We start from the raw sequence: 16,399 nt of genomic DNA, 5'->3' as shown, positions 1-16,399 counted from the left end.
GTGATTCATGGCACAATTCAAAAAGTGATTTTGTCTCTCTCCAATCACACTACCACATGAAGTTTTTCAGAAATAAGGTCCCTTGAAGCAAACCCGAAGGAACGTGACTTCGGCTCTTCGTGAAACAGGGTGAAAAAAGCAGGAACTCTGCTGTAAAAGTAGACTTCAAATATGTCTGTGCAGATGTATTAGGTTGCCTCTCTTTCAGCCATGGTTTCACACCACTGTTGACGCAAGCACATTTTTAGGTTCGGTGCATTACGACTTTTATTTCGCAAATTGCAACCGGAAGTTGAATATTCCAAATGCGGGTGGTTTGATGTCGGACTGTGGCTCCTGCTTCTGAGCGTGGAAGAAGTTGAGTCTCCTCAGTCATCCGCCGGCGCCGCCTCCTCTCCTCTCCTCTGCTCTGCTCTGCTCTGCTCTCCTCTCCTCTCTTCTCTTCTCTTCTCCTCTCCGCTCCTCTCCGCTGCGGAGGACAGAGGACAGACACAGCGGAAACTTCTGCAGGGGGACGCGGGAAGGTAGGTGAGCGAGTTCGGCTCCACCGGCCGCTTTTTCACGCACGACTCTGGAGGACATGATGCTGGCAGAAGGCTGTCCTCTTGCTCTCAGCACGCTCATTCCTCCGGATAGGTCTCTGCAGACTTAGTACAGGAGTAGTCGTCCTCATGTTGTCTTTGTGGTGGTTTTCATTGTGTCGCTGTCTCACGGCTTTTGTGTAATGCTCCTCCAGAAAAATTTCTCAGCTCTTAGTTATGGCTGGGATCTCCTTGTTGGCTGATGAGGCAGTCTGTGTGTGTGTGTGTGTGTGTGTGTGTGTGTATGTGTGTGTGTGTGAGAGAGAGAGAAAGAGAGAGATGATGTGGCCGGCAGCAGCAGACATCAGGTACATTAGTGAGGGTTGACTTTGTGCCGTTCACCGGCTGGGGGAGCAACCTGCAGCTGCTGATGGAAGAGAGACCTATACCCATGAATCCTCCTCCACAGGGACTGAGACATGACACCTCCAACATGTTGAAGCTCACCTTCAGACCGAGAGACGGGACCGTATGACCTGTCTGCCAGCTGACTTTGCAGAAAGGGTTGCTTTCTTGTCCTCAGTGCAGCATCATTCTGTTTATATTTTGGAAGTGTAAATGTAAATACACCATGGAACTCGGTGTGATGGATGGGGCGTGACTGGAGCAATGCAAACTGAGCTGAATTGCATAAGAACATTATCAATCAAAAAAAAATGTAGCCTGTAAAACAAAATATCTTATCTTTCTCTCGTGATCATCAGCACTTTGTAGGATCGTAACTCACTTGAGGTTATCGGAGCCTTCCGTAACATGTGCTGTGATTCAAACCAACAAAAAAAAGCGCCTGCACTTTTAACTCCTGTCTACAATGATTTTACACACCAGTGTAAAAAGAACGACATGCTGAAGTGGGTTATAGAGTAGTCTTTATTAGCTCGATGGACATAACTTCCAGTTTCTGCAAACCACTGATGCATTCACATTTAAATATGTCATAGGCTACGTATTGACATCTCCTTATGACATGTCAAATCATGCTTACATCACACGTTTATGACCTGACTTTCATATAAGGAGATTCGGGAGATGGCAGGTCGATAAGGTTGGCAAGCCAATGACCACAGTTCAAGACTGTGTTTCGACATTTGACTTTGAGACAATTTCCAGCTGCTTTAGTGGCAACTAAAAACAAACATCTTTGTTGGGAAGGTAGGATATCTGCTGCCATGTTTGTGATGATGAGAACAGGTATTTAAAGCCAAAACACGATTGGTTTCCGTGCCTAAACCTAACCAGATTGTAAGCACAGCATCCTCATGAGATAGAATTGAAAACTAAAGCAGAAGCTAAAGAAACGTACAGTTGCAACATATCCGTGGATTTGCATTAACCTCCACTGGGATCATTTATTCTTGCGGTCGGGTTGGAAATTTTTAAAGCTAAAATGCCAAACATTTATGGCTCCATCCTCTAGAACGTGTGGGTTTGCCACTTTTTCTTTGTCTTACGTGACAGTAAACTAGGTTTATTTTTGGTGTTTTGGACAGTTTGCAGTTGTTGAAGAAGATACAAACTGCCAAGAAATGAATATGATAAAAGACAGAGACAGAGAAAACCTTCCACCACCATCTGCTCTGTTCCCAGTGCTGCTGGCTGACTCACTTCGTGTCGAGTCAGCTCTCTCTCTCACTAAATATTGTTTCAGACTCGAGAGGCACATTTTCAGAGCGAGGGGAGCACATCCGAGGTTCTCCGGCCTGTTTATGTTCCCACTTTTCATCTGCACGCTGTTTATTTGGGGAAACCGAGAAAGGAATGCCTGCCTCTTTCTCTTTCTGTCTTTGCAGCAGACGGAGAGAATTAGAGTTTAGTCTGAGAAATGTCCCCCAGTTCTTTGTGTTAGTTCTATCACCTGCTCAGGATTTCATGCGGCGATCTGTGAGAGTCTTTTCTTTTTTTTCGTCCAATGAGGGAATAATTGGTCTGACTTGCATCTGACTTGTGACACTGTCTTATGGGCTGTTAGATGGTCTCCTTAGAAAAGAGAAGCCGCACCGCTGGTTTAATGATTAAGAATAAACCGAACCTAAAGCTGATTCATGAGCTACTGCCTGATCAAAGTGGAGACGGTGTGTGTGTGTGTGTGTGTGCGCGCGAGAGAGAGAGAGAGAGTGGGGGAGCGCTAGACTTGAAGCTAAGCTGAGGGACACTTAGCATCTGTTCGCTCCACACAGACTTTACTTTGAGCCGGTCATATGGCTTTGATTAGTGTGCTAGTTTTCGGATAGCTCCGCTCTCCCTGGCAACAGTTAAAGACAAGGACAGCATAGTTAGCTCTCGACTTTAAAAGAAATAAAAAAAACAAAAAACACCCACTGTACATCCTTTACGCCACATGAATTAAGCAGCAGTCCCCGCTCACTACGAGATGACAAGCTGAAAAAAATGACGCGTCAAAAGGCTTCTGGGTCCACTGCCTTGATTACATCGCGAATTTGGCCCACCCTTAAATTCCCACCTAATTATCCTGAGCGGTCCAACTTTTCTCTCCCTTGTTAACAACGACCCCTTTCTTCTCCCCTCCTTCTTTTCTCTTTTGCAAATTGTGATTGCACTGGAAATAGTGTGGCCTGTCTGCAGCTCAGACCACTTTCTTTTCTTGGCCTTGATTGCGGCTATATATACGCTCCATATTCGCAGCTAATCCAAGCAAAACACGGGGCGGAGAGTCGCCGTATATGCTCGCTTGGCCTGCTGACAAACATACGTTTTTTATTTTGCCAAAAGTGATACAGCCCAGAGGGGAAGTTTTGCACAACAGGCCACGGAAGATGTACGACACCGTCACCTCTGAGAGACAGCTAGCTCTTAATTTGGCTGCATTTTTTGTGCGGTTTATGATGGAGTAATGATTTAGCAAGACGGCGCTGCATGCATGTTGTTGCGGGGATCTTCTGAGGGCCATCCACAAATCCTCTTGCTTTGCTTGAAAAGCACCAAGGGACAGCACTGGGAGGGGGGTCTAGGCTCTCCCCCTTCCTCTTGTTTAAATAAACAAGGGGGGAGTTAGTGGTAATGAAAAGCACTTGATATCAAGCTGCAAGTTTAATAACCCCACAATAAATTGAGAGCGGGAGCAGGAGAAGTAATGAAAATGGAGGGGAGTTTGGCTTGTGCAGGAAATGACTGAGAGAAAGCCTGAGGGAGGGGAAGAGAGAAAGACTTTCAGTTGTTCCACGTACGAGGGAAGCTGCAACAGTACAAAGACCCCTTAGTGTTTTTGAAGCAAACTCTCCTTTGACTCTACCTTCCCACTGCTGTTTGAAACGAGAGGCACATTAGGGCTCTTTGCGACTCATTCCTCCACACTCTGTTCAGGGTATTAACGCTCAAGAATGGCTCTCCCAGCTGGTTTGAACAGCGTACACTCCGCTGTCTCTCTTCCATTCCCCTCGGGCTTTGCGCTCGTTTTCTTTTTTTTTCCCCTCCTCTTTTCAGGAGGCAACTTGTTCCCCCTGCTCTCGTCACCAAAAGGTTTCCCATCTGCTTCCGATTACCTTTGGCTGCAGTTGGTTAGCCGCCAGCCATCTGGGCCAGTGTGGCGTCTCCGCTCGCTCTTCTCTCCCCCAGACGGCACTGAGGGAGGGAGGGAGGCTGGGACGAGAGTGAACTGGGTGGGCAGACTTAACTGGAGAATAGCAAGGGTTGGTTTTTAGCTGACACTGCAATCCACAGCCAGGAAACTCAAGTCAAAGAGAAGGGCACCCATGAAAGTGGGACTCCTGGTCCTGGCTCTGGTCTGTTTTTGTAATGGGCACTCTGGGTCTGAGGAAGTCATTTTCCATTGTTATTATAAAGGAGACTCGCTCTATGTTGGTCTATAAGTACTCAAACGGAATAGTGCTCAATTAAAAAGGAGCTTGGGGTTTATGTATAGCTCGGGACATTTAAATGAGTTGTGCGGAAAATGAACAAGTGACCCAAGATTTTAATCTGTTATGTCTGGCTGGCTGGAATTGTACGTTCAAATGATCAAACAAACTTCACCTCTATGCAGTGGTTAACAAAGGAAGGATCAATCCCTCTACTCTTATTCCTGGACATTTATATTATTATTTCATTGGCATTGTGAAGTAATATGCAGATGACACACAACTATATGTTTGTGGAAAGCCAGGCCCCGCCGATGTGGTTTGTATTATGTCTTGCCTTTACTGAAATTGAGTACTACATTACCAATAAGTTTCTTCTAGGGCTGGGTGATATGGCTGAAAAAATGTATGTTTTTTTTTTTACAAACAAATACAAATTTGAAAAATAACCATTTAAATGGTCACTACAGGTGAGATTTTTGAAAAAAAAATCGTTTTCAAGATTTCGGAATCAGAATCTAAGACATGAGACAAAATAGTGTAGAAGCTGACATTGCTGCTTGACAAAATGTTAAAGGGATAGTACAGGTTTTTTGAAGTGGGGTCATATAAAGTACATATCTATAATCGGTCTGTTCTCTACCATAATTGCAGATCAGCGCAGCCTCAGTTTGCGGAGCAGAGAGCCGCTCCAGCCCAGACGCTCAGCTTTGTACTGCAGTGAATGGAGTCCAGATGCAAAGTGAATTTTAAGCACCTAAAACAAGGCCCACCTAATAAATCTATATCAGTTCAAGTGTACGTTGTATAGAGAAAATTCAATTCACATCGCTGTCAGACCGCCCTTTCTTTTGGCACTACGTTTTCTCAGCCATAGAACCTCCATATATCATTAATAATAGGGGTGGGAATCTCTTGGCACCTCACGATTCGATTCGATTCCGATTCAGAGGTCAACGATTCGATTCTAAATCGATTCTCGATGCATCTCAAAGCAGCAATTTTTTTATGTACATTTCCATGCATGATTTAAAAAAAAAATAATAATTAAATCTGAGTTTGCTTATCACTTCCTACTTTTTTCTCACTGTGTGACTACTTGGTACTTTCAAAGCAAAGTATTTGTAATGATCCATACTTAATTTACTTCCCATATGTTTAAATAATATACAAATGAAAGAAATGTGGCAGGTCAACTGGAAGGTTACATTTGCTAGCAAACATCCAGCTTTGCAAAGAACCAAAAGGAAAAGAAAAGTGTTCCTGTAGCAGCATACATGTAGTACATTAATACAGCTGCAGCTGGTCAACGGTCGATACAGGTGTTTGTATCACAGGTTGATCTGGACATCTCACACTTTGCCACAGCTGACTGACCTCAGGCTGAGTTCTGGCTGGATTTCAACATACTGTGTGGGCTGTTTCACAGTGTACAGTTTTCACATCGACTTGGATTCAGCTTAATAACGATGTATGCGACTGGGAACGATGGCTTTAAGTAATCATTTGAACACACGGTGGAATGACAAAAATAGCCGATAGTTACAGGTGTTGCAAGTTAACCTGGACGCTGCGCACTTAACGCCACAGCCAACAGCTAACAGCTATCAGCCAACAGCTAACAGCTGTCAGCCAACAGCTAACAGCCAACAGTGGTCTCCAAGCTGCTCTCGAGCTGCTCGGCGTGAACAAATGTCTCAGACTGTTCCACCCATAAGTTGTTTTTGAGTACAGACATTCACGACACATGCCATGTTTTTTGTTGTGTGCACGCTGTCAGCTGTCCAGGCGCTGCACTTCCGCACTTCCGAGTTCCGCCTCCTACGTTCCGTCAACATTACATTGTCAATTAACATGTAGAAAATCGATTTTTGACATTTGTGAATCGATTCAGAATCAACCACATCCGAATCGCGATTCATCTAAGAATCGATTATTTTTCCCACCCCTAATTAATAATGCGTAGGGATATGGAGGTTCTATGGTCTGTGTCTATGTCTGAAAATGTTAAGTATCGTTTTGATCGAAAGTAATTAGAGTTGCGTGCATAAACCTCTCGTCCAACAACTGGGCCTCGCACTGTATTTCGCCGCTCGCAGAAATACGAGCGAACTCTGTTTCTAACGGAGTTCAGGGAAATTATCGAATGTTCTATCAAACGTATTTTCTATTGATTTCGATCACGTGTCTATCGCGATACATATCGTTATTGTTTTATCGCCCAGCCCTAGTTTCTTCATTCCTCCACCTCATCCTCCCTCCTCTACTACATAACTTAAAAAAACAGGACCCTGCTACTTCCCAGTTAGCTCTGTTAGCTCTGCTTAACGTTAAGCACATACTTCTGACTGATGTTGTTCTCCGATTTTAAAACCCGAAATGAAAAAATACTCAAAAACCCTGTATTGGTCCAACTATAATTACTGCACGACTCTAATCTTTGTCTCAGGTGTAAACAAAGTTCATATAGGCACTCATACCATCGGTCTGCTAGCCAGGATGCCAGCCAATTAGTAAGCTGCACAGTCAGGCAGCCAGCCAGCAAGTCACTCAGCCATACAGCCAACCACCACACTCAGTCAGCGTAGCAGTGATGGCAACCTGCTGCTCCTCTCAAATTGGCTCATTTTACCCCCAGAGCCTCTGACATAATACCCACTTCAAGCCCTGTTTGGGCATTAAGCGCAGCTTTTTACAAGATCAATGGTTTCCTTTGTGTTTGAACTCTTTCCGGTGGGCAGGCAGTTTAAAGAGCAGGGCTTCAGGGGCCCCAGGTTGGGACCTGCTGTTGTCTCTGGTCATCAGAGTGAAAGACAGGGTGTCTGTCCTTTGCCAAAGCCAAGATTGATTAGCTGAAGGAACAATGCAGGACTGGGCGGTCCTTCACTGGATGCTGAATATGTACTGGGTAGATTTGTCTTGTTAGACTGGGAACTGCATGGGTCAATGGGATCTCATGCTTTCTCTCTCTCTCTCTCTTAGTCTGTTTCACTGTGTCTCCCTTGTTCCTCCCACCTTTTTGAGCTTAAATCTGTCTCTCTCCTCCCTTTTCACTCCCTTTCCTTGCCTTCCTCTTCCTCACTGAACAATTTCTCTTCTGCAGGGCTACAGAGAGCAGAAACCCACTACTGCTGCTGCCGAACCCCTTGGGAGATCTGCCCAGGCTTTTTCTATTTCTGCAAGGTCTTGTCCAGGATCCATCGCCGATTGCTGGTCAACACGCTGCAGAGGCTGCTATGTCTGCCTGAGCTCACGGATCCTCTTTCAGCCATGGCCCAACAGAGCGCTGAGCTGTCCCACTGCTAGGCGACGGGGCATCCGAGAGGGCAGAAGACATGTTGGGACAGACTCCCAGGGAGCACTGCACTGAAGTCTGTTACTATAGCAAATACTGTAGTAACCATGGAAACGCTATGGAGGACTGGTCTGGTCTGCACTGTCATCCTCGTCATGTTTGCCACCGAGGTCGAAGGAGGTCACAGAGATGAGTTCGCTCATTCGCAAGGTGAGAGGAGCCAGTTATAAGCAATGTCTTGAAAAGTGCTATAAGGTTAGCACATCAGGTTGACTGACACCTTTGATTGTAATTAGCCTACTGCAAACCTTTCACACTGGAACCCATACCAGTACTAGGAAACAATACTCGTACCCAACTGTCCTTTTTGGCGTATTTTACTCTCTTTGTAATAACCTAAATATTTATCTAATATAAGTTTTAAAAAATGAGTTCACAGTCTGTGGCTGAATAAGTGCGAAGCAGGGAAAAAACAGGGAAAAAAGACCAGTTATTTCCAACAACAACTTATCCAACTAGTTAATCAATTACCTGAATAGTAGATGTTGTTGATGCCTCACATGCAGTTTTTCCCGTCGCCGGCGGGTTAGACCTCTCACGCGCCAGCTGCAGGCATGTTAAGGTTAGCTGTGCGTACTGCGGGGGACTTCAGGCTATTAAACACGGTACACTCCTGCATTACAAATGTTGCAGTGACAGTTGTCAGTGTCAAGTTTTGAGAAGTGTAACGGTGCATGCTGCTGCTGTCAGCTCGTCATGGACAATATTCCCACACCGGCCATTTTCCTCTGGTGGGTATTTCCAATGTCGTATGCTGTAGGCTTAAATAAAAGTGTCAAAGATGTGTGTAAATATTTTAGCGTCAAACAGTACCTTTAGCTAGGAGGCAGTTGAAATTGAACGTTAGTTGTTGTCTTGCGGTAGCTAATGGGCTAATTTGTCAGATTCCCTAATTTTATACAAAACTGGACATGAAAACTGGAGCACAGTGGGATATTCTACTGCTTAACAAAATAGTCTAAAATAGGCAAAATGCATATTTCAATCAGGGACAATGTGAAGTACATGTTGACAAGGTTATAAATTTGACTAGACATTTAGTAACAGTTTTCAGTAACTGGCAGTTTTTAAAACTGGGTTGCGACAGGAACATGTCAACACGTTATTAAAAGTTGTCCCTGCAGTGTCCGGACTGAAAAGTCACCACCGCAACAACTCAATCGTGAGTCAGTCTGAACCCATGGTAAGATGGCTAGACGTCCTCACTATGTGAACGTTACAGTAATTCTATTATAGTTATATAATTACAATAGTAATCCTATAGTTATTATTAGAAATGTGTGTTCACCCTTTCCCGCCAAAATCTGTCTGACTGGTGTCCCACCCTCGTCTGGAGCAGGTCTGCAGCCAGGTTGCATAACACGAGTTGACCTTTTCAAACCAATCAGAAATTCAGTGTGAAAAGACTTTGAGAGTCCTGAGTGAGAGCTAAACACAGAATTAACAGCACAGAATGTATTCTCTGTGGTCTTTATACGTAGCTGGTTTCTTAGCTGTATACTGTGGGGTGCTTTAATGATTTTCAGTCTTTGAGAACAAGAGTACTTTAATGAATTTATGATCAAGACGCCCAGACTGAAGTCTGTTTTTCATTTTAGTAACACAAAACAACCTTCTGAGTGCTACCTCATGTCAAAAAAACCTGTTTTAATTTGTATTTAATTTGCATCTGATTAATTGTGATGAAGTATCAGCATGTGTACTGTGTTTTGTAGATACTGTATCTTTATTTGTAGTTCACGGTGCTCAGATGAGAAAGAGTTTGGGGAAATGAGCCATAGAAAACATTTCAGGTCTGACCTGGCTGTCTGAGCGTCTGAGGCACACTCCAGGCCTGCGGGTCTGAGCTGCTGAACTTGAACTCTGCATCCACAAATCATGTTGCTGTGGCACGGCCACGTGCCTGCCTCCCTCACCTCTCACCACACAGTCTCCCTGTCTTGCTCAAATAGGCACTGAAGCTGCAGCGACTGAAATTCCCCGAAGGCAAAGACATAAAATCCCAGAGTGTCCGTGTCTCGTCACCCAGAACAAGGCTGTGATTGTGTATTTCCTAAACTTAACCTCTGACCTCTCGCAGCCATCTGTCTCCAATAGTCTGCCACGCTGCTTCCTTTAAATAACCTACCCCTCAAACCCTGACCTGGCTCATTCCCTCAGAGACTTCATTTTCCACAGGTACAGACAGTAATAGGTTTAAAGTTTCACTAATTAACATATTTTTTTAATAGTAACGATGAATTGAATGACAAATGTGAAAGGAGTTGTTGTGGTAATGAACCAACAGAGAGTTATAACCCAACTCTTGAACACAAAAAGTGGCGAACTTCTCTCCGTGTGTTGTATCAATTGCAGATTGAACGTAAGCATTTTTGTTGTTGTTGTTAACTCGTCATTGATTTGTAAATCAAGGCAGTGATGATCAAAAATGAACCACAACCCTTTTCCTAGTCTTATCTCTCACCTGAAGTGTTGTCCGCTACATATTTTAGTGCGCTGTTTAGCTGCAGTATGATATTTTTTGTTACCAGCTGGTTGCCATACTTTTTCTTACTTCAGTAAGTCAAAACCAAGTACTGCCCAACTCACAATACGTCACCCATCAGCGGGACTGTTTTTTCATCCAGTGTTAAACAATAATTGCAGACAGCTAAGGCAATGTTTTTATTTGCTTTTAAACACCACACACAACACAATATTAAAAAACATGTAAACCCTTGGCTATAAAATCTTTTGTTTTTACGATCCTCTTACTCCCTCTATGCGTGTCTCTTTGTCTTCACTATGAACTTGACTCAGGTCCAGGCCTTGGCTGATGTCCTAACACGGATGATAACCCCATTGAGTCATTTTTGATTAAACCTCTTACAGCAACAAATGAAATAATGGGATAATTACTAGAAACATAAAGATGTCTCTTGTGTCCAGCTGTGCGCATGATATGCTGTTAGTTTCTAAGTGCTTATTTAAAGAGTGTGAGAGGACAAATGTGCAGCAGGTGGACCTTGTAGCTTATTGGAACTTTAATGTTTCTCTTTTTGTTGATGTGTTTTGAAAGAACAACCATGGTCAAGGCATTGAGTTGTTCGTTTTTCAGTATAAAGAAAATTTTGTTGTTACACAGTATATAAATGGATTGAAGGAAGATTTGAAGATCTCATTGGAAACCACAGACATCAATACAGACTTCCACATGGTATTTGAGCCTAGCTGCGGGGATTTTCTCTCATTCTGCCACAGAGGTATTAGTGAGGTGGGCCACTGATGTTGGGCGATAAGGTCCGGCTCACAGTCGGCATTCCAGTTAATTCCAGTGGTGTTGGGTGGGGTTGAGGTCAGCCCTCGGTGCAGGCCAATTAAGTTTCCCCACACCAAACCTGGAAAAAAAGCATTTCTTTATAAACGTGGCTTTGTGCACTCGGACGTTGTTACGGTGAAACAGAGAAGGATCTTCTCCAAACAGCTTCCACAAAGTTCAAAGCACACTAATGTCTCATATATTGTAGCATTAAAATGTCCATTTCCAGTTGTTTTTATTAGATGTGGCATAGCACAAACTTCATCTTGGTAGCTGCTCGTATCTTTCATAGAATGACTGGTAGCAAAAGTCCTGCTTTCTTTCTGTTACAATGAGTTTTGAAGTTAGCAAAGTACCATCAATTGTGTGCACCATGGTCTTGGTCTTGAAAAGATTAAGATTCAAGATTTATTGTTAAGATTCAAGATTTATTGTCATCATACTTAGGTACAACAAAACTTTGTTTGGCATTCTCTCTGCGGTAAAATGGAATACAATAAAAGACATGTAACAGTGAACAAAATGGAGAATACAGACAAATAGACAAAGCACATAAATAGAACAAAAAACAAATACAAAAGTTGAAGTAGCATCAGTGCAAAGTGTCCCCAGTGAAGTTTGTTTGTGGCTGTTCTGTTGGAGGGAAGTGATCGAGGCCACAGCTCTTGGACAGAAGCTGTTAGAAGCAACTCGTCGTCTGGAAGGATACAAAAGTATTTTACTTTAGGCAAATATTTGCCCAAGCCTGATACACCCAGCGCCCTATCCCCCCCATTTTGTATGTTAATGTAGGGTGCCCCAAGTCTTGGGACCCAAACAGGGTTTCTTTCAGAGGCACCGAGCATTATGCTCTCTCTGTTGTTTTTATGTATTATGGCCCTTTTCTTCACAGCAAGCATAAAACAATCGCTTCTAGTTTGCTGATGTTGTGGTAGCTAACTTGCTATCTACAAGGTACAAGGTATATTTATTGTCATTTTTTTAAACAAATGTTTAAAAATGAAATAATGATTAAATACCTTGTGTCCTTGAGTGCTGGGGATGAGTTCAGGAGCCTCATGGCCGTGGGACTGAAGCAGCTCCATAGTCTGGTGGCACGGCGGCAGATACTTCTGTATATTTTGCCAGTTGGCAGCAGGGTGAACCATTGACGACAACTGATAATGCAAAGGGGCCTGGAAGGATTGTTTTCAACCATTACCCCTTGTCACTTTGTTCTGAGGGGCACGATCGAAATTGAGGGGTAAGATTTGGAATGGGATTGAGCCATCAACAAGTGAGCACATTTCACCATTTCACCAGCTCTTGTAGTAGTTGTTTAAAAACGAGGCTGAGCAGCGTCAATCCTGAGGTGCGATGAAGGTGTGTCTGGGATGAAGGGAGGGACAGTTTCCCATCCAGAGTATTTCCTTCCACTATTTTCATTTGATGATAACAGAAACCAGTGTGATCCCTTCGCTCATGGGTGGATGGGTGTATTTATCAGCACAGAAGCTTCTGTATGAAGCCCTTTTTTAGCCAGGGAGTGTCTCTTGTTAAATTTAGCAAGTGGGTTTCCACTGTCAGCTTGCTCTTTTCGCTTTGATGTCTGCTTAACAGTTTAAGGTCACACTTCGCTCAATTCCCTAACCGTTAAAGGATAAAGGCATTCCTCATCTATCTTCCCGAAACTAGACAGCTGCAAAATCCTTGATATGTTTGCTCTGATGTGAGCAGACACGTTGAAGAAGGTTCTTAGTCATCCAGGTCATGGTAAATCTAGGTATCGTAGGCAACTGGACTTGGTTCATGAAACAGGTCCAGTTGTCTATGATACAGCACCTAGATCTGATGTAAATACATTCCCAGGGACGATTGACACTCCACGTCACATACAGTTTTTAGTTTCATTCTGTAAACAGCAGTAAGATTGTTGCTCTCAACATCTGTCATAAACAATAACTGTCAGAGAAACAGGGAGATGATAATGTGAATATTTATAAATTAATTATTCATCAAGTATCTACAGGAACTACATATGTCCTCTGAGGGACGGAGGAGACACTGAGCGTGATGAGTTGGAAATCCTGCAGAGACAAACACTTCCGCTCAAACCTTTTAGCTCAAACTACAGACTAATTTGTTTCACTGGGTCTCATTAGTGTACAGTTTATTCTGTGTGAGGTCTCCTTAATTTCTTCCTTGGAGGTGAGTTATTCCTTCTTTATTGACACCCTGCCTTCATTTTCTCTCCAGGAGCTTTTCCTGTGCTTCAAAGGTAATGGTAATACCACCTGCCTGATCACTTGCTGTGGTTTGTGGGAGCAGGATGGATCTGTTGTGGGAAACAGCTCAGAGCTCTTTTAGGAAGTTAATAGTTTTGAACAAGTTTTCGGTGCCTTTAAGTGTCCGTTTGAGGCTGTGTGAACCGGTCATTGGTGTGGTTTCTTGGCTTTGTAAGTAGAAATGTTTTTGATAGCTCCAGATCTCACTATGTGTCATATAGCTGAATACATTTTTTCTTAGAAATGTCAGCAGTTACTTTAAAATCTGTTTAATTGTACTTTTTGTTCCTTATTCGTACATTTTCTTGAATGTAAAACAATAGATCAAATGGATATTTACTGACTTTTTTTTTACTAATTCTCAGTAAGTAATAACTTAAACAAATGTAGATTAAGTGTCACCTATTTATAATCTTTCATTTAATATCATTAACAGATGAGTTTATTGTAAGATGATAGTTAAGACACCGTAGCAAACTCACAGCACACTACAGACTTCCACTCCATTCCATTTGGAGGCAAATACTCTACATCTAGTATAAAGTATATAGATACATGTAAATGTATGAATTATTTATTTTTTACTACTTTTGGACCTTAAGTACATTTATTCACATTGGATGACTTTCACCTTTACCAAAGTAATATTTTGACACAATATCTTTACTTTTGCTCATGTATGATTTTTGGGGTCTTTAAACTCTGGATGACTCAAATCCATTACTCACAGACAGAATGTGGAGCTCTAAGCAAAGTTTACTGAAGTAGTTTGTGGTAGCTGATGAGGAAGTTGTGAGCAGGTGTGCAGGTGCGTGTGGAGTTGAGGTAATGAGGAAAAGCAGGACAACAATGCTGGACGGCGGGGGGGAATTAGAGGCCTGCTTCTAATGTGTTACCACTGTCATGGAGCTGTCTGTGTTTTCTTCCAGATACATTTGACTTTCAGTGAAAACTTTACATCCTTCCTTCTTACTTCCTTACAGAAGTGTACTTCTGCTCCACAGCAAAGATGTGAAATTATAATGTAAAAAAAAACTGACTCGTTCACACTTTTTGTAAAAGGACCAAAGCGCCGTCCATTTTTATTCTCATGCCTGAAACCGGCAGCTGAACATGTTTTGTACAAAACTTCCAGTGTTGAACATGCAGCACAACCTCATGAGTTCCATGTGAAGGCAGCATTTGTAACTTTGTAGCTTGCTGTTTATTCAAGCCAGACCTATCTGCTGCTCACAGAGTGGTTTTTCCTAGTACAGAGCTCTCCAAATCTGTACCAGGGAACTCTGATCTCTGGGTATTTACTCTGTGTGGGAAGGGGCTGCTTCTCCACCAATTGAGGCCAAAGGTTTGATGAAAACTGGACTCATTTGCCGGTGACCTTTTTCCCCGTTCGTTAGCTGACGTTGGCTGTTTGGAGCCGTGTGTGTTTGGACAATAAATCTCTACCAGGCCCCGGCACAGACTGGGACAGACAGGAAGTATACAGTTTCAGTGTAACCATGGCAACATCCCTTTGGCCTCATACAGGAGGGGGTTCTTGGAGTGGAGGGACCTTGTCAGTAATGGGCCAAAAAGCCTGCAAGTTTCTCTCTGCCAACTGGGTTACTCTCTCAATAAAGAGCCACATAGCCTTGTTCAAAATAAGCAACTCCCAAATCCTCAACTGTTTTGAATCACAGTCACTTAGATAAAGCTGAATTTTGGCTTTATTAAGTTAACTCTGCATTTTTTTTTGTGTGTGCCTTCCTTATTTCCCTTCTTCTAGCTGCTTTCCTGTCCAGTCTAGGCCAGTATGAGATCGCAATCCCAGTACGTGTAGGACCTAATGGTGAGACGCTGGACGCAGAAACGCCTCAACACCACCAAAGAAGAAGACGTAGCACTGAGGACAGACTGCCTGACTCTGTATTATGCTTTTTGAAATTGTTTCCTTTTATTTTTTTTAACCTTCTTTTGTCTGTTTGTCTTATAAGCTGACCCCTCTCTCTTTTCTCTTTTCTCTTAGCTCTTCTACCAACTATCCACGTCCCGTAACAACTTCCTGATGAACCTAACGCTGCAGGGAGGCCTGCTGTCTCGGCAGTTTAGGGTGGAGTACTGGAAGAGAGGTCGATTAGCCTGGAGTCACCCTTACTCTCCCCACTGCCACTATGTAGGACACCTCCAAGACCAGCCACACTCAAGCAAAGTGGCCCTGAGCAACTGTAACGGCCTGGTAAGACCGAAACCTTCAAGTCTAATCCTCGTCTAATACGGCCAGTAAGGTCAGCAGCAGCAGCAGCGCTGGCTCAGCAAATAAGGGATCAGTAATGCTTGATTTTGGACATCAAAGCATGAAATTTTAACAAACCTTAAGTACTCAAGCCGGCATTAACCTTTGCCCAGACCAATCGGTGTGGTCCTCGGAAACTGAAATGACCTGAATGAAAGGCAGTGACAGACAGCACAAAAAGCCGCTGTATTTCTTTTTTTCTGTTCCTGTCCCTACAGATGTGTAGAATACTTTGTGCATTTTTGCTTGATAAGTGACTGAAACAGTTCAACTGTTTTATTTCCTTTCATTATCATCAAGTTATCGTTGCAGCTCTAATTTGAAGGTGGTCGTCCTGGAGAGGGAGGAAAGACTCAGTGCATTTTTATGTAGCACACTTTCCCACTGTCCCTCCGTAAAGGCTTTCATGATGTTGTACTCAACTGCACAAAGGTGACGGGAGTAGCTGTGCGATGAGAGAAAAAAGAGAGCTCGAGAAAGAAGCGCAAACCCTGTTTATGTTCCGGACACCTGGCCAATCGCTGCACAAAGAGAGTGTAATTTAGGAAAGGTACAGAATCTCTCTGGTGTAGCCGTCCTATTCCAACATGGGGAGGATGTAGGGAGGTGCTGTTAGACAATCCAATAAGCACTTTGTCTGAAGTTTAACCTTCGCCTTTAACCCAAAATGCATCAAGTTCTGGCATGCCCTCTTGGTGCCGTTTACTGGGAGATTATTAACTGGAAGCGTGGTCGACAGGGCGAGTTATGGGAAGCAGAGAAAAACTGAACCTTTAAATAATCTTTAATCATGTGGACATTTCGACAGCTTTCC

General features: G+C 43.2%; 1 protein-coding gene across 2 annotated transcripts in view; it reads left to right on the top strand.

The window, feature by feature from the left end:
- Nucleotides 1–348: 348 nt before the first annotated feature.
- Nucleotides 349–16,399, top strand: part of adamts10 (ADAM metallopeptidase with thrombospondin type 1 motif, 10) — a 53,132-nt gene continuing 37,081 nt past the window's right edge. The window contains exons 1-4 of one of the 2 annotated variants that reach the window (XM_030434043.1): nucleotides 349–524; nucleotides 7,500–7,901; nucleotides 15,079–15,218; nucleotides 15,319–15,528. In XM_030434043.1, coding sequence (XP_030289903.1) covers nucleotides 7,799–7,901; nucleotides 15,079–15,218; nucleotides 15,319–15,528 — 453 coding nt within the window. In that variant the 5' untranslated portion in view covers nucleotides 349–524; nucleotides 7,500–7,798. Of the gene's footprint in view, nucleotides 529–7,499; nucleotides 7,902–15,078; nucleotides 15,219–15,318; nucleotides 15,529–16,399 lie in introns of both variants that reach the window. The other variant, XM_030434044.1, reaches the window with a different exon arrangement.

The sequence above is a fragment of the Sparus aurata genome, chromosome 11 (genome assembly GCF_900880675.1).
Source record: "Sparus aurata chromosome 11, fSpaAur1.1, whole genome shotgun sequence".
NCBI classification, from domain to species: Eukaryota; Metazoa; Chordata; class Actinopteri; order Spariformes; family Sparidae; genus Sparus; species Sparus aurata.
The sequence above is the reverse complement of the archived record's forward strand: the minus strand, read 5'-3'. Positions and strand labels throughout refer to the sequence as shown.